Source organism: Rhinatrema bivittatum, chromosome 1 (assembly GCF_901001135.1).
Source record: "Rhinatrema bivittatum chromosome 1, aRhiBiv1.1, whole genome shotgun sequence".
Taxonomy (NCBI): Eukaryota; Metazoa; Chordata; class Amphibia; order Gymnophiona; family Rhinatrematidae; genus Rhinatrema; species Rhinatrema bivittatum.
Genome location: NC_042615.1, coordinates 679,090,295 through 679,109,487, shown reverse-complemented (window position 1 = coordinate 679,109,487; position 19,193 = coordinate 679,090,295). Strand labels below are relative to the sequence as shown.

General features: G+C 43.1%; 1 protein-coding gene across 1 annotated transcript in view; it reads left to right on the top strand.

The window, feature by feature from the left end:
• The window catches only part of RASGRF2 (Ras protein specific guanine nucleotide releasing factor 2), an 888,178-nt gene that overhangs the window by 743,187 nt on the left and 125,798 nt on the right, over nucleotides 1-19,193 (top strand). Inside the window, exons 23-24 of the mRNA XM_029574148.1 lie at nucleotides 2,784-2,981; nucleotides 15,189-15,268. Of these exons, the coding sequence (XP_029430008.1) occupies nucleotides 2,784-2,981; nucleotides 15,189-15,268 (278 nt within the window). The remainder of the gene's footprint in view (nucleotides 1-2,783; nucleotides 2,982-15,188; nucleotides 15,269-19,193) is intronic.

Sequence of the window (19,193 nt, the reverse complement as noted above, 5' to 3'; positions counted from 1 at the left end):
GATACCACAAGGATCATGGTTGCTGCCATGCTGACAGCGCCACCAGGGAAGACTGTCATTTCTCAACAACTTTGTCAGAAAGTTCTTCAGTGGGCCCATGACTTCCATTTGGTGGGGCATCCCAGCATCATTCAAACCCTTGAGTTAATTTTCCATCATCACTGGTGGCCTCAGATGAAAATTGATGTGAAGCAATATGTAGAATTCTGCCCCACATGTGTCTTAAAAAAGAGTTCTCAAGCTCGACCTTGGGCGATGTTAGAGCCATTGCCAGCTCCCAAGGTTCCCTGGACCCAATTGGCCACTGATTTTATCATTGACCCTCCCCTCTCAAGTGGCAACACCACTTTACGGGTGGTAATAGATCATTTTCAAAGATAGTCCATTTCATGCCACTTCCTGGCCTCCCTTCTGCACCTGAATTGGCCAGTCTCTTCGTCCAGTACATCTTCTGTCTGCCTGGGCTCCCTCTCCAAATCCTCTGGGACCAAGGATTGCAGTTTACGGCCTGCTTCTGGAAAATCCTGTGCAAGAAGTTCTGGATTACCTTGGATTTTACTTTGGCCTACCATCCTCAGAGCAAAGGGCAAACCAAGCAAACAAATTAAACTCTCAGAGCCTTCCTATGTGCCTATGAAACCAACACCAGGGCAACTGGGTATCTCTTCTCCCATGGGTAAAGTTCTGCCACAATAATCACATGAGCAGCTTGATCGGGTCCTTGCCTTTCTATGTGGTGGTTGACCACCACCTTTACACACCTAAACCCATCCTGGTTCCTGTCATTTGCCCTGAAGCCAATGTAATGGGATACAAATTCCAGAATCTCTGACAAAAGATGTACCACCTCCTGAAACAAGTGGCGTCACGTTTTATGAGGCAGGTGAGCCTTCGCATTCATCCCAGCTGCTGCCTGACACTGCCAGAGGTCTCTTGTCTTGGCAGAATGCTGCCATTGCTGCACGCCGTCAACCTCCACTGACACTGCCATCCCAGCCAGGCTGCCTCCTCCCCTTAGACAAGCGTGCATGTGCGTGCATAATATAGGCCCCACGGTGGAAAACTCTTAGTGGCGCCTCCTTTAAGCAAAGACCCCACAGCATTATCTCACCTCAGCAACAGTTCTGCCGTGGCTCCTTGCTTCTTCATTTCTGCTGTCCAGCCTTGCTTTGCTCAGCCTACCTCACCCAGTCTTACCTTGCATACCTGTCTTGTCCAGTTTCTCCTTTGTGCCTTTGTCCATTCTTGGCTTGATTTCCTGGACCTAACCTCTTACTTGGACCTAACCAAGTTTGCCTGGTGCCTGGACCTTACCTCTTGCATTGTACCCTGTCTATACTTGTGTACTGCCCACCCCAACATTTGTCCTGTTCCCATTATCTCCAGTCTGCTTCCTGTTCTGACCCTGGCATACCCTTGAACTCTTGCTTTATCTATTGCCCTTGGGATCCACCTAAGACCTGCTGGCTGCCAGAACCCAAGGGCTCAAACTGTGGGGAAGGAGGCTGGTATAGATGAAGCTCCACCCTGTTCTACTTCAGGGTGTGTTCCCCAGCTGTCAGCATAGTCCTCGTGCACCTACAAGGCTGAATAAGCTACACCACAGCAATAAGGGCTCACTCTCATGCTGCTCACCTTATTGTATCCTGTGAAGGAAACTTACAAAGCTCAAATTTTGATTCTGATATGTAGCTTTAAAAAGCCTTTAGCAGTAGTTTGATTGAAATTAATGTATGTGTTAAAATCATCACTTTTTAAATGCCTAGTTAAGTCCATTCTAGATAAATCGTAAGGGATTGTTCAGTAGTCATCTAGTGCTAATTACATTTAATGCATCTATTTCGAATATAAGATACAACTATTAGGTTAAATATTAATGGGAAGGTTTCACAAACTGCAAAGCAAATCTAGAGAAATTAGAAAAAAATATTAAGACCTTACCCTTAATGAGATTCATCTACTGTATGCATTATCTTCATAAGGAATGCTTGTGTCTGCTCTTCTCACCTTTTGGATAACTTCATCTAGTTTACTGTTTCTATGCAGGCTCTGACATTTTACCCATTGACTACTCTGTTTTCTCATTTCCTTTTGCAATTTTTCCCATCCAGAAAAAAAGACACTTTGTTTTCAAAATAAAGTTCCTTATATACTACTACTACTGTTTATTTCTAAAGTGCTACTAGACATATGCAACAATATACAGATACACATAAGAGATAGTCCCTGACCAATGGAGCTTACAGCCTAGTCAACACAACTATTCATGACTAACAAGTCTATGGGAAATAAATTTATTATAGAGAAGTGATTAAGATTTATAATCAGCCACAAAAAGGTGAGTTTTTAAAGTGGGTTTGAAAATGGTCAGAGAAGGGTGCATAATGCACTGTCTAAGGAGGTCTATTCCAAGCATACGGCACAGTAAAATATAAAGCACAGAGACAGAAGTTGGCAATGAAGGAGAAGGGCACAGATAAGAGTGACTTACATGATGAATGGAGTTCACAAGGAAGGGTGTAGGGAGAAAGAAGAAGAACTAGTAACAAGGAGCTGCAGAGTGAATTCCTTTATAATTGAGTAAGAGAAGCTTGAATGTATGCGGAAGCGGATGAGGGGACTTGAGGAGTTATATAATCATAGCATTCGTTACCACACTTATCACACTATCCTATTACTTTTAGCTAGTACTGACAGCTGTTTCTAATATTCTTCATTACCCGTTGAGTTCCTCAGAAATTCTCTTTTTATGCTTTTGTTTTGGGATGGGGCGGTGTTTCCAGATGAGTAACCTTGTTGCTTCACAAATTGTAAACCACACTGACATCAGCTCTCGTGCCAGCTCAATTGAGAAGTGGATAGTAGTGGCGGATATCTGTCGATGTATGCATAACTACAATGGTGTGTTAGAAATCACGTCTGCCTTGAACAGGAGTGCAGTCTACAGACTGAAGAAAACCTGGGCCAAAGTCTCTAAGCAAGTAAGTAAACAATAAGTAACATGATAAAAACATCACTGTTATGATGTAATTGGAGTCATATTTTTGAATAAGATTTTAATACCAGGAGTGATAATTCATGCATCCAAAGAGTAAGGTATCAAGAATAATGGTGTGTGCGAAAGCTAGCAGTGTCCATCGAAGTCACTAAAGGACGTTTGTCAGTGGTAAATATGGATTTTATTCAAGAGCTTCAAGAAGTTTTCAAAGAAGTAGGCAAATCAGTGTGTCCCCCGACACGGACCCATGTTTCGCCCAAAGACTGCAATGGGAAGGACTAGGAGGCAGACAGCTCATACTAAAAAATAAAAAAAGTTCAATGAATCAGTAATAAAACACTGAAAAATTACTGGGACACTGAAAACATAGAGCAGCAGGTGGAAAGACAATACAGAATCAGCACATATCTAATGTAATACATTCAAAATGATTCAGAGAAGCTCTTATAGAAGCAAGCAACCAAACTGAATTTAAAGGGTAGCAAACAGGAAAACAAATCTGCGTGCCAAAACAGAGGTAGTCACATGATGATACATACCCAATCAGCAGCCGCAGTAGGCAGGCCAATCATAGGGACAGGATATCATGATACTGTAGTATAAGTGCAAGTCCACAAAATAAATAAATAAATTGCAGAAAAGGGGAGAGAGACTAGAGAAACACAGACCACACAATATTGCGGTTTAAACCACCAGGTGATAGAGTGAATCCAACCCAAGGAAAACACGAGTCTGTGTCAGGGGACACACTGATTTGCCTACTTCTTTGGAAACTTCCTACATGAAGCTCTTGAATAAAATCATTATTTACCACTGACAAACGTCCTTTAGTGACGTCGGTGGACACTCCTAGCTTTCTCATGCACCATTATTCTTGAATTAAAATAAGATTTGCCATAGACACAGAATGGGATAGACCTCTTTGAAAGGAGGCTATAAAAAGTACTAGTCAAAGTACTGTAAATTGCATTGCCTTAAGTGTGCAGGTACTGTTAAGTTCAGATCTTTCAAATTTCTTTATCTTATTCTTTATCTTAGGTAAAACTAATATGAAAATTAGGGCTGCATTTGTTTTGTGAATTATTACTTAATTTTGTGATTTAATGTCACTGATAGAATATAAAAACATTAAATAAGACTTGTAAAATATTACTCTTAACATCGCCCCTATTTGCCAGTTATCAATGTAGGTAGCCCAAGTTGCCTCTTCACCCTACTGCAGGGATTTCAAACTACAATCCTCAAAGGCCACAAACTGGTCTGGTTTTCAGGATATCCCTTGCAGGGCCAGTGTAACCCATTGTGTACTTGCACAGGGCAGCAGCCTGGAGGGGGCGGTGCCTCAGGGCTGTGACCGAGTTAAGTGGGCTGCTGGCACTGCCATGCCGCAAAGAAGAGAAGCCATAGCAGCGAAGAGGAGAGAGTTGCAGGGCAGCGCAGGGATTCCCAAACCCGCCATGCAGCGAAAATGTGGCAGCAGAGGGCCGCATATGGCGAAGAAGAGGAGGAAGATAGTGCTGCACAGTTAAGAAGAAGAGCCCTAGGGCTGCACGGCGGTTTGCAACCTGCCACGTGGCAAAGATGATCGATTTGCAGGGCTGCGCAGCAAAGAAGAGGAGGAGCCATAAGGCCGTGTGGCGGTTCCCAACCTGTCGCACAGCAAAGATGAGATGTAGAGATGCAAGGTCAAGATGAAGAGGTGCAGGATGGCCAGAAGGAAAAAACAAGCCACCAGGCCGCACCCAACCTGCCCCTTCGAAGAAGTGGAGGGCCAGGGCTGCTGGGAGAGCCCCTTAGTGTATGTATGAGCAGGAAGAAACCTGTGTGTGTCTAACTTGTGTGTGATTGAACATCTATGTGTGTGTAAGTGTCTGAGCATTTATGTATGTATGTGTGGGTGTCTGAGCAGAAGTGAACGTAAGAAATGAACATAAGAAACTGCCATACTGGGTCAGACCAAGGGTCCATCAAGCCCAGCATCCTGTTTCCAACAGTGGCCAATCCAGGCCATAAGAACCTGGCAAATACCCAAATACTTAATTAGATCCCATGCTACTGATGCCAGTAATAGCAGTGGCTATTCTCTAAGACAACTTGATTAATAGCAGTTAATGGATTTCTCCTCCATGAACTTATCCAAACCTTTTTTAAACCCAACTACACTAACTGCACTAACCACATCCTCTGGCAACAGATTCCAGAGCTTAATTGTACGTTGAGTGAAAAAAGAATTGTCTCCGATAAGTTTTAAATGTGCTACTTGCTAACTTCATGGATTGCCCCCTAGTCCTTCTGTTATCCAAAAGAGTAAGTAACCAATTCACATTTACCTGTTCTAGACCTCTCATGATTTTAAAGACCTCTATCATATCCCCCCTCAACCGTCTATTCTCCAAGATGAACAGCCCCCAACCTCTTTAGCCTTTCCTCATAGGGGAGCTGTTTCATCCCCTTTATAATTTTGGTTGCCCTTCTCTGTACCTTCTCCATCACAACTATATCTTTTTTGAGATGCAGCGACCAGAATTGTACACAGTTCTCAAGGTGCAGTCTCACCATGGAGCGATACAGAGGCATTATGACATTTTCTGTTTTTATTCACCATTCCCTTTCTAATAATTCCCAACATTCTGTTTGCTTTTTTGACTGCTGCAGCACACTGAGCTGACAATTTCAATATATTATCCACTATGACGCCTACATCTTTTTCCTGGGTGGTAGCTCCTAATATGGAACTTAAAATTGTGTAACTACAGCATGGATTATTTTTCCCTATATGCATTAACTTGCACTTGTCCACATTAAATTTCATCTGCCATTTAGATGCCCAAACTTCCAGTCTCACAGAGTTCTCCTGCAATTTATCACAGTCCGCTTGTGATTTAACTACTCTGAATAATTTTGTATCATCTGCAAATTTGATAACCTCACTCGTCATATTCCTTTCCAGATCATTTATATATATACAAGCCGTTAAGCCCGTTAAAACGGGCGAGATGTTTGCTCCAAATGCCAGCCAAGTGTTGTGTGTGGAGGTGTCAGGATGTGTACTCTTCCCCCTCCACCCTCTTTGCCCTCCCCTTGCACCCAATGCTCCCTCCTCCAGCTCCCCTCTCCTCTTCTGCTGTCCCGTCTCCCCACCCCCTCTCACTTTCCCACTGCTCCTCCTCACCTCCCAATGTTCCTCCTTTCTTCCACAGGTCCTCTCCTGCAGCCCCTTCCCATTCTATCACCCGCTGGTCTGCTCCCTGCAGCCCCCCCCTCTCCCCTCATTCTTCCATTACACTCCCCTTTCCCTCACTGTTCCTCACTCTTCCTTATTCTCCCACTCCTCCTCCTCTGGCCCTCCCCTTTCCTCTTACTATCCTCTTCCCCCTCCATCCTCTCTCCCTTTGCACCCAATGCTCCCTCCTCCAGCTCCCCTCCCCTCTTACTGTCCTGCTGCCCCATCTCCCCAACCCCCTCCCACCTTCCCTTCTCCTCATCTCTCATTCTCCCAATGTTCCTCCTTTCTTCCACAGGTTCTCTCCTGCAGCCCCCCTCTTCCCTCATTCTTCCATTACACTCCACTTTCCCTCACTGCTCCTCACCTGTCCAGCACCCTTCTCTTCCTTATTCTCCCACTTCTCCTCCTCTGGCCCTCCCCTTTCTTCTTACTATCCTCTTCCCCCTCCACCCTCTGTCCCTTTGTACTCCCCTTGCATGCACGTCCATCAGAGCCGCGGGTCTCTCTCTCTTGTGCACGCGCGCGTCACCGAAGCCCTCACACAGCTCCATTTTCTCCCGGCGCCACAGACCGACGTGCTCTCTCGCTGTCCATCAGAGCCGCGGGTCTCTCTCTCGCTCTCGTGTGCGTGCCTCACTGCAGCCCTCACACGGCTCCATTTCCTCCTGGCGCTGCTCCTCTCTGACCGACGCGCCGCCGCCGCCGATACTTCGCCTCGCCGCCATGTTTTTAAAGAGCTGACGCTCCTCTCTGACCGACGTGCTCGCCCGCACATGCGTGGTAGAGCTGCTCTCTACTGCGTATTTGCGGGCCGTCGGTCAGAGCCCATTTATAAGGTAGATTGAAAAGCACAGGTCCAAGTGTAGAACCCTGAGACACTCCACTGTTTACCCTTTTCCACTGAGAAAATTGACCATTTAATCCTACTCTCTGTTTCCTGGCTTTCAACCAGTTTGTAATCCACAAAAGGACACTGCCTCCTATTCCATAACTTTTTAGTTTCCTTAGAAGCCTCTCATGAGGGACTTTGTCAAAAGCCTTCGGATTTGCTACTCTTTAGTTTGTCAATCTGGCCTACTACATCTTACAGGTTCACAGTGATTTGATTCAGTTCATCTGAATCATCACCCTTGAAAACCATCTCTGGAACCGGTATCACCACAACATCCTCATTAATAAACACAGAAGCAAAGAATTCATTTAGTCTTTCTGCAATGGCCTTATCTTTCCTCAGAGCCCCTTTAACCCCTTGGACATCTAACAGTCCAACAGACTCCCTCACAGGTTTCTTGCTTCGGATATATTTTTTAAAGTTTTTATTATGAGTTTTTGCCTCTGTGGCCAACTTCATTTCAAATTCTCTCTTAGCCTGCCTTATCAATGTTTTACACTTAACTTGACAATGATTATGCTTTTTCCTATTTTTTTCAGATGGATCCTTCTTTCAATTTTTGAAGGATTTTTTATGGCTAAAATAGCCTCTTTCACCTCACCTTTTAACCCAGAAAACTGTACTTTGACTATTCTTTTTCATGTAAAATCTATTATAACAGTGTACATGGAGAGAACAGGAGACGGGGGTGCAAGGTTATAAGATTTGCTTAGGGCACCTAATACTTTACCCCAGAAAACTGTACTTTGACTATTCTTTTTCATGTAAAATCTATTATAACAGTTTACATGGAGAGAAAGGAGATGGGGGTGCAAGGTTATAAGATTTGCTTAGGGCACCTAATACTCTTGCACCAGCAAATATTAAGGGGGTGAAGACCGGAGGGTAGAGGGTGACAGTTTTTAAAGTTTAGGTTGCTGGAAGAAGCCAGGCTATTTTTGGCAGGCCCGAGACAGAAAATGAATGAAGTGTGTGTGTGTGTGTGTGTGTGTGTGTGGAGGGGGGGAGGGCAGCATAATAATTGTTTGCACAGGGCAGCAAAAAAGCTAGCACCGGCCCTGATTCCTAGTGAGTATGCATATGATATATTTGCACACATTTGAGGCAGTGCATGCAAATATATTTCATGCATAATTATTAGGAATATCCTGAAAACCAGACTGGTTTGTGGCTCTCAAAGATTGCAGTTTGACATCCCTTCCCTACAGGTTTTCCTAGTTCTGATCTGATATGGGGACTCCATTGAGCAACCTTGAATAGCAGAAATAAGAAAATGGAGAAATTCCTTGCAGATATCCTGAAAACTCAGCTGGCTGTGGAGTCACCAGGACCCATTGGGTAACCACTGGAGTAGATGATCTGTTGTTGTCATCAAATAAGCAAAATCATAAAGCTTCAAGACCCTCTAACATTAGTTTCTTTTTTTTAGAAAGCAAGTAGGACATAGGAAAGGGAGCCTTATGGTTAGCTAAAAGAGGTTTCCCTGCCACTCAGCTCTCTCTAGTGGACATTCTAAGGAAGCATATTCCATTATTTTACTGCAGTCATCCATCTTTGTGCTACACAGTCTCTTCTCAAGGGAGGCAATTGTAAATTCCTGTTTCTTATCATTTCTGGTGATGTTTTCCCTCTATTAGAACTTCAGTATGCCTTTTGATGGTAAACAATAAAATGAAGTTAGGTAAAAATTATTCTGCGTTAGTTCTGTAACAGGTCGATTCAATAAATCTGTATGGAAAACGGACACTCAGTGTTGAGCGCTCGCTTTCCTATCTTCGTGCCCAGCCACCTCTGCTGGGCATATGATCAAATATTTAAATGAGAGGTCACACTAAAAAGGAGGCGATAGGGACAAATGTGTGCGGGTTAGGAAAATGGACGCTTGCTAATTGAGTGTCCCTTTAACTAACCTGACTACCAGCACACTTTAAAAAAAATTGTATTTTGTTTTAAATTTGTATCATTTTTGTTACTCTGACTTAATATTGCTATGATATTAAGTCAGAGGAAGTACAAAAAAGCAGTATTTTTCTGCTTTTCTGTACACTTTTTGGGCTGCTCTAGGCAGGCCTTAATTTCTGAGGGGAAAAATGTGCACGTCAGGCGCACATTTTTTTTTAATCAGGAGAGAATAGCTAAGAGCCTCATCAACAGGCATTGGACATGCATTTTGGACGCACTAATCCTCTTATAGAATAAGGGGCTGTGGACGTGCATCTAAAACCCACGTTCAGCCACGGATTAAACAGTGCACTCGGCTGAGCGCACTGTATTGCATTGGCCTGTATGGGTTTTAAGTCTTGTTAACTCCAGTCATCTGTGTGAGACACTTTTCAGACTTTTGGCAGTAGGTGCTGCTTAGTAGAGATGTGCTTCGGGTAAAAATTTCATGTCAGGCTTCGTTTCGGGCCCCCCCGCGGGAATTTTGTTTTTCCTGTGGTTCGGGGGGGGGGGGTTCGGGGGCCCCAATTTTCGGGTTAGTGCACATTATCGGGTGTTAGCGTGCACTAACACCCGTTAATGCGCACTAACTCAAAAATGATTTTTTTCTGAAATTTCGGGAAAAATCTATCATTTTTTCAGTTCTCCCGAACCATTCCAAATTAGGCAATTTCATTGACATTGCCTAATTCAGGAAAAACGATTGCACATCCCTACGTAGAGATGTGCTTCGGGTAAAAATTTCATGTCGTTTTGGGCCCCCCTGTGGGAATTTCGTTTTTCCCGTGGTTCTGGGGTTTTTTTTCGGGGGCCCCGATTTTTGGCTTAGTGCACACTATCGGGAGTTAATGCGTGTTAACGGGAGTTAACGCGCACTAACTCAAAAATGAATTTTTTCCGAAATTTCAGAAAAAATCAATCGTTTTTTGGTTCTCCTGAACCATTCCAAATTAGGCAATTCCGTTGACATTGCCTAATTCGGGAAAAACAATTGTACATCCCTAAAAAGAAGCTGCCTCACTGGTAGGCTCCAAAGATGGTAATATGGTGGTCTGAGGTTGGGTTTCTTCTTGCCAAAGGGGTAGCTGAGAAGCTGGGATGCCTCTTTCTGTCTGTCTCTCTCTCTCTCTTTCTCTCTGACTCCTGCTTTTCCTTCACAGCCACAGCAGGAACATGTCATATGATTGAAGAAGAGACTCATCAGTGGCCAAAAAGTATTTAACCCCATTATTAAATCCCTTCAAATAATACAGTAAACCAGATTTTATTTATTTATTTATATTATTTATTTGATTTATAATCTGCTTTTTGGCACTTCAAAGTGGATTATATTGAGGTACTATGGGTATTTGCCATGTTACCGAAAAGTGGTCCAGAGAAAGGCATCCAAAATGGCGTGGGATACGCACCAAAAGACATAAGAGATCAAACTTCATGACCTGAACATGTACATCCTAGAGCAGTGGTTCTCAACCCAGTCCTCTGAACACACTTAGCCAGTCAGGTTTTCAGGATTTCCACAATTAAACATACATGAGATAGATTTACATGTACTGCCTCCATTGTATGTAAATATATCTCATGTATATTCATTGTGGAGATCTTGAAAACCTTACTGGCTAGGTTTGTTCCAAGGACTGGGTTGAGACCCCCTACCGTAGAGGAGAGACATGGGAATGTGATACAGATATTTAGATTCCCTGAAAGATATTAATGCACAAAAAACCTTTTTCAGTGGAAAGGAAGTTGTAGAACTAGAGATCAGAGCTTGAAGCCACAGTGAGGTAGGAACAACATCAGAAAATATTTTTTTCACAGAAAAGGTGGTGGATGCATGAAATACCCTCCTGGAGGAGATGGTGGAAACAAAGATGTTAACATAATTTAGAAAAGCATGAGATAAAATACAGGATCCTTCATTGGCAAGAAGATGGAAACAAACTGGGGTAAACTGCATGGAACAGTGGTTCAACCGAAAACCACATTGAAATGATTGTATTTTGCTTCCAAAAAAGACATAGGGGTAACTGCACAGAGCAGCAATTACAATCTTAAACAGAAGGTAAGGGGGTAACCTGTACAGTTTGGCAGTTAAAATGCTAAACAGAAAGCATAAGGGTAATCTGCTTTGGGCAGCAATTACAATCCTAAATACCTTGCTAGGCAAACAGGATGGGCCATTTTGATCTTCTTCTGCTGTTACTAACCGGCTGATACAGTAAAGTCTGCGGGAGAGCGGGCGAACGCCCGTGCACGCGATTCACTATTTAAATTAGGTCCGGCGCCTCCTTTTTGACAGGAGCGGCGGCTGTCAGAGGGTTTGACAGCTGACGCTCAATTTTGCCGGCGTTGGTTCTCGAGCCCGCTGACAGCCATGGGCTTGGAAACTGGACGCCGGCAAAATTGAGCGTCCGGTTTTCGGCCCAACAGCCGCGGGCCGAATTCAAAATTTTTTTTTTTTACTCTTCGGGACCTCCGACTTAATATCGCTATGATATTAAGTTGGAGGGTGCACAGAAAAGCAGTTTTCCGGTGCCGGAAGAAATTAGCGCCGAACCAAAGGTCGGCGCTAACTTCTGAAAGTAAAATGTGCGGCTTGGCTGCACATTTTACTTTCTGTATCCCGTGCGCATACCTAATATGCTATTAGGTGCCGCGGGTTGGACGCACGTTTTCCTCCCCTTACTGAATAAGGGGTAAGGGAAAACGCGCGTCCAATAGCAGGCTAACAGTACTGTACTGTTTCGGCCTGTAAGTTACCTGCAAAGAAGTAGACAAAACTGACAGACAGTGGAAAAAGTAAAGGCTGGGAACAGTTATCAAGAAAGGAATAGGAGAACAATTCATAACTACATTTAACGCTTGATTTTTTTCGATGACTTACATATTTAAAATTCTGTTTTATGCATATAAGTGGTATTTTCAAAACAAACCAGGGCCAAAGTGTGCATATAAAAGTGCACACATAACTTGTGATAGTAGGCAGCAGGCCGCATTGCAGTGGTGCTGCTGTGCCACACAGTATTCCCCCATAGCGCTACAGGAAAAGGTGGTGTTATTTCCCACGGTGCTGCCGGCGATAATGTGGAAAACATTATCGCCGGCAGCACTGCCAAGCTATAACACCGCCCAAATCCTGCTCACACTCCTCCCCTTCCCCTAATTAGCATGGCATCGCAGAATAAAGATTGACCCTGTTAGTTTTATGCACACTTTTATGCGCATTGAGGAAAGGCGTTTTGGGATGTAAAGTTGGAACAAAGCTGTAACTTGCATTAGGATGATAATTTTAAAATAAGAGTGCGGGAGCCCATACACGCACATATGGGCACATGAGCTTACATAGACTGGAATTTTAAGTCATGCACGCTGTTGTGTGTGTATGATTTAAAATACACCTACCACAAATATGTGTGCTCCTAATTTTAAGCAGTTAGTCAGGCAAACATATTTAGTATATCTTCCTTAGGACTTTGTCAGCTTTAACACGCGTAAATAAATGGATTTTAAAATATGCTCGCATGAAGAGCATTCCCAGTTTTACCAATTAGTCCACCAGTTTGCCCAGCCCATCTTGAGGTCATTCAGACACCTCTGGTTCTTCAGTCTGCACCCCACCCAGTTTATTCAGACCCCTCATCCAGTCATTTTAGGCCTAAACAGAGATTTCTGTAGACTTACACCTCATTAACAGCAGAAGTAAACGTGCACAGATAACAGCCACCTCCGCATGCTGCGGCCGCTGAATTTAAAAAACGGATTAGTGCTCATAACTGTTGGCCCCATCCTGGAACGCCCATGATCCAACTCTACCCCATGTTTTTATGCTCGAGCTCACATATATATGCACATAATTTGCAGGTTTTAATATACACATTGCTCATGCTTAGCCCATATATTCACGAACATGGGCCTTTTAACACAAACAATGCTTTTTAAATTCATCCCTATTTGACCAAATTTTCATGCATAAAACCCAGTTTTATTTGTGTATATGGACTTCTGAAAATTCTCCAGGGAGTTGGGCAAAAAAACACGTATGTTTACACACACAAGAAAGAGGTGTTCCGGTGGGTGGAGTTGGGGCCTAGAAATCATTTATGTATGGGCTTTCAGTTTTTGGAAATATGAGTATAAATGTACCGTATGTGCATACATTTACACCTGCTCTGGTGGAGGTGTAAATGTGTGTGCATACGCTTGGCAGGGTTTCTGAGCACAGCCTTAATTTTCAAAACAGACGTGTGCACTAGAGAAATCTTAGCCGGTTTTCCTATTTACAAGTATGTATGAATTTGGGACTTGATTCACCCAAATTCAGAACTTAGAAAAAATTCTGGCATAAATATATTTGATCACACAATCGAAAAGAGGAAAGTTTTATAATTTTATTCATTCGTGTTTACAAAACCTTCATTTAAATAATGTGTCCATGTACTAAAAACCCACACTCACACTCACACTCACTCACTCATAAAAATCCTCACATTAAGGTTACACAACAGATCAGCATATGTAACTAATCACATACCTATTATCACATTATAAGCCTGTTTCCCTGTGGGACTTTCCACTTACATACTAACCAACTATTACATAAACTTATACAAAATTTTTCAAATAAGCTGATATCTCCTGTGTAGCCTTTCTTTGTAAAACCTTCCAGGTTTGAAGATGAAGTGGATTATATCAAAGTGGTCAACCCCGACAAGCGGCCCTTGTTTCACTTTCGTTTGCTTCCTCAGGGGGACTTCAACCACTGAAATGTGTTTATACCAATAGCTCACCAAGCAAGCACTCTTACATATTCAGTATAAACTTCAAAATTTTCTTGCTTTTCAAACGGCTCAGTTTTCTACTGGCGGCATACCATCTTCAAAAACATTCCCGAGAAAACTTGCAAATCTCTTCACTTCTCCTGGTATCTTTCAAAACAATAGCGACCCCATGGTCAAACTTCGATTCTTAACAACGCCATCGCTGCAGCCAAGCTCGTTTGAATGCAATCAATAACCCTGATCACATTGAGGAAGTGAGCTATCTCACAGAAATCCCTTTGAACCCTTTTCCAATCTTGTTGACTCAAAAGATACTGGATATAGTCAAGAATTTAGACATGGAACTATCACACATACAAGCTTGACTACCTGCAGAGTGTTGCTCCTTATCTTTTTCATCTACCGAGACCTACCATTGTATGATTGTGAGGGAATCCGTGCAAGAAGAGGAGAAAGGAGGGTTGGATGCTCAGATTAAAAACATCATGGCAAATATTAAGTAGGATACTAGTCAATTTAATGCTTCTGTATACTGGATTTCAGATATGTTTTATTGGATTTATATAAATGATCAGTTCTCTCTTCTCAGCCAAGGACTGTGCTCCAGTATGCCTAAGCTGTTTATTACAGTTAAGCACCACAATCCCTGGTAGAAGCAGAACTGACCCTTTAAAAGCAACTTTTCCATAGAAACATTTTTGCAAGGTTTATGAATAAGAAGAGCAGGTTTGTCCAGTTAGTGTTCCCAATTTTTCCAAAGTATAAAAAAGTTTTTAACATGTCAAACCCATGGGCATGTCTGTGTATAGAGTGAAGGGTGTTAATGCAGAATCTATGGTGGCTGTACTTCTTGCAAGCTCAAAATATCTTTTTACAGACAATGGTAAATATTTTCTTTCCATGCCAAGCGCATCCCAAAAATCTACTTTTTACAACAATTGCTATTCAGATTGTTTATACTCACATTCTAGAGACAAAAAATAATTTTAGTTAATTGAGCCCATAGCTTAGATTTCCCCAAATTTGCCAAGCTTCACAGGATAAGATTTGTGAAATTCACATTCGTCAGTATCAGAGTAATATATTCATACATTCATAAACCTCTGCTGTGTTTTCAAAACAGCTGGCCAATGAAAGACAGAGTACTTGCATGAACATATTAATCTGTGCATTTTTGCCAAGTACTAGGCTGCTAATGAAGGAAAATATAAACTTTGCTTTTAATTAAATAGCGGCCTTAGCGATACATAAGATCCATTAGAGAGCTACATCATAAGTAAAATTATTTTTCAGTGATTATTTTTCTCTAAAAATGTGCTTCTTTTTACTGAAAACAATTTTTTTTCTTTCTAGATTAAAGCGCTTATGGATAAACTTCAGAAGATTGTATCATCCGAAGGAAGATTTAAAAACCTTAGAGAAACACTCAGAAAGTATGTTATGTTAACTAATGACATAGAACTTCTGCTTTACTAATATCTTTTAACCCTCTACCCTAACACTGCATTTGATGTGCTTAGGAATGGATTATCCTGACCTCAACTTTCCTTCTCCCTGTCAGATCATTTCATACTACTTTACATATTCATTTTAAAGGACACGAATAGGGTTAGTAGAATGGAAATGTGAACATCTCTGACTTGTGTAAAACAGTTTGATTTGAATTTGAACCAGATTGGTTTCTGCCTGCTCAAGTCTGAAAAAACACATGTGAATTCTTCTGAGATATGCAATTTTGCAATCATAAGGAAATCTCCAGTGGATTTTGTCATTAGTTGGCCCATTTCTTTAAAAGAGGTTTGTGAACCACTCTTTTGAATCCACAGATGTTCCATGGGTTGGACAAATTGATTCATGAACTTCTTTTATGCGGACAACCCTATATTTGTGCGCATATTGTAAAAACCAGCTTGGATCATTCTCCTGAGACAGTTGAGTAGAAACAGAGAAATAGACCATGATAACAAATAAGGATGCAAAGCCCATCTAGTCTGTTCAATTTCCTTTCCAGTTACAATATCATAGACCCCCATGATCACCCATTTCATCTTCATTTCTCAAACTAAGGATCCTCTATGCTTAGTGCATGTGTTCTTTGATTTTTTTTTCTTTTTTTACTGTTTCATGCATATGCCACACTTTCTATGCAGAAATACTTTCTTTTGTTACTTCTCTAACATTCCTCATTGAGCCTTATACAGTGTCCTCTTATTCTTTGAGGTACATAAACATCTTTATTATATACCCCTTTCTCTGCTTTCTTCTAGGATATGCATATTTTATTTATTTATTTATCTATTTATTTATTTATTTATCTACTTATTTTTTTATTTATACAGCTTTTCTATACCGTTGTGGAGAGAACTATGTCTCTATCTCTACGGTTTACAACATATTAAAAAAACAATAAATTAATAAAAAATTCACAGTATGGAATAAAACTTACATTAATCACACAATATAAATAAAACAAGTAGGAACAAATAAAAACTGATTAAAAAACCTTTGCATTCCTCATGATAAGCTTGCCGAAAGCACCAGGTTTTTAGTTCCTTTTTAAACGTTTTCAAATTTGGTTGCAATCTCAGATCGGGTGGTAAGGTGTTCCATAGTTTTGGACCAGCGATGGAAATCGCACGGTCTCTGACCTCGCTGAGATGAGCAGATCTTACTGTAGGAACAGTAAGCAGACCTTTGTTCACGGATCTCAATTCACGTTGAGACTTTAGTTCCTTAAGTCTCATTTTCATAGGGCTTATGGTGCAGGCTCTGCATCATTTTGGCAGACTCTTTGGGCTATCTGTTCTTGTCTATATTCTTTTAGAAGTTTGGTCTTTAGCAATGCAAATATTTAAAGGTGGGATGGGAGGCAGAGGCAGTTTGAGGAGAGAGGTGAATGAGGCAAAGAGACAGTGAGAGTTGGAGGCAAGGGTATTTGTCAGATGGGCATAATGTTGCTTGGCAAGTATAATAACAGACTAGAAGGAGGTGAGTGTGAATTTGAAATGAATAAAGTCAGCATGGAAATAAGACTACAACCGGAGATGCTCTGGAGAGTGGACACAGGAACCTAGGAAATAAACTTTGTATGTAAACCAAGGTTGGGGTTTGGTATACCTTACAGGGCAGTGGAAGGGTGGCGCAAGAGTTTTCAAAGCAGAGGACAGTATAGTATAAGAGATAGCTGCCTCATCTACAGGCTCTAAAAAGGCTATGGAGGAGAAGACAGATGAGACAATATTGGAGAAGTTGCAGGTGTCAATAACCTGGATATTTTTTAAAGTGGTAGTGGTGATTTGACGAGACTGGCAGGTCAGGTAGGCCCTGTGCCTGCCTAGCCAATGTAATATGGTGCCAGGCTGACTGTGCTAGCCTGGTAGGCCGGGTGGATGGATGGGGGATAGGGGGAGGGTGGGCATGCGGTGCCTCGTGGACTGGTTGGCTGCCTGGAGCTGTTAGAGTAGTTGGTGGTTTAAATTTAAACCACTGGGATTCTCCAGGAACCAATTGGTTCCCTGGGGGCTTGTGCAGTCAGGAGTGGGAGGAGCTGGGGTTGGGCTTCTGGTGTGCAGCTGAACAAGCACCACTTGCCTGCTGCTGCACCCGACGCAACAATCTCGCCCACCTGTCTCTATTAGTTCACTTGATTGTTCGGGGTTACGTTGTCACAGCTAGTCTGGGGGGTGGCGGGTAGCTGACCCGATTGGGGGTTTAAGGTTTGGTTAACGGCTGACTGTCTTGATGGGGGTCATGTCAGGGATTCCTAGCAGAACAACTGGGTGCAGTTGTTGCTGGATGGTGGTGGAGTCGACATGTCCGGCTCCTTGCTGGGTGGTGGCGGGTGTCATGGGATGCGCTTTATTGATGTCACTGTTTCAGGCTGGGTAGCCTGGGAAGCCCGTCTTGCTGGGCTGTGGCCGATGAGCAGTGGGGGTTTATTGTTATGGATACCCAGCTCGAGCTCCTGGGTGTTTTGGTAATAAAGCTGCGGCCTGTTTCATCCCACTCCAGTTGTTTGAGTATTTATTTGACTGTTTGTGAAGGGACGGGCATGGGCAGAAGTGTCAGTCCTGGCTACCCATATTATGTGGGGGAAGTGGTTAAGTGTGAAAGTTGTCAGATGATGATCAGGGAGGGGAAGTAGAGAAGCCTGACAGAGTACAGTTTGAAGAACAGACTAGATCAAGACAGTGATCATGCTGGTGATTGGGAGTAGTAGAGCATAATTTGAGGAAAAATTAGGAGATTAAAGCGGGGAACTTTATTATCAATGATCTATTTCCACTACCTATAAAAATACCCATTCCTGAACATACCCGGATCAGTCCAGACCAGTGGGTTGTGCATTCCTACCAGCAGATGGAGTCAGAGAACATAGAACTTTGGGCACTGCTACTTAACGAGAGTGCCACCTGCAGCCCTTCAGTATTTCTCTGACTCTAGAAGATGTTAGAGTTCCAAACCTGCAGTCTGTTAGTCAGTTAAAAAAAAGAAAAGGTTAGGGAAAGTTTTTTTCCTAAGATAGGCTATCCTGAGGTATTAGGCACCTTCGTGGGCCATCCCTCAGTTGAAGCCTGGCGTCCGGGAGGTTGGATACCCCTGTCTGTGTCTCGCCCACATCGCTGCCAGTGTCTTGATAGCCAGGGGCTCCTGGTTTCCTCGAGCACCGAGGAGGCTCCACTCACTCCTTCCTCAGACTCCAACTCTCTTGGGTTAGAAAAAAAGCAAGGAAGAAGCCTTTCAAGGTAGGATGAGTTCATTTGGGGGACGGGCCATGCTGTTTAGTCGGCAGGCCAGCTGGAGTGGTGAGCTTAACCCCGCAGGTCCTCACGACAGCATGGGGCTCTGGGTAGGTCGCTGAGGGGGGAAGGCCTTCTTGTGTGTGTGGGGCCTCTCTTTATTTTTGCATCAGCAGCTCTCCTCACAGCAATTTCACGCTGGCAGGGAGTTTTTCTATTTTTAGATCCTGCAGTCGCGCGAAGGTTTTTTGACTGGAATTTTTTTTCTCAATGGCACCCCGGCCTAAGTTGGAAACCTGCTGCGTGTGTGGGGCATCAGGGCAGGCCATAAATGCTAGTTCCCTGTGTCCTGCCTGTTCTTCAGGGCAGGAGGGAACTTCCTCGGGGAAAGCAGCAAGCAGGCAAGGGCTCCGGTCCTCCTCGGTGGGGGAGGGTAACTCACGGCGGCTGCTGAGGGAGGAGGATGCCCCTCCCATGCTTTCTTCGGTGGACCAAATTCCCGCGTTTGGGATGACCCTGGGCCACCAGACCCTCCTGCGGGGGATGGTTTTGATTCAGGGGAGTTTTGCCCTGAGTTTGTGCTCCTGCTGCATCAGGTGTTCCTGGCTAGGAAACAGGA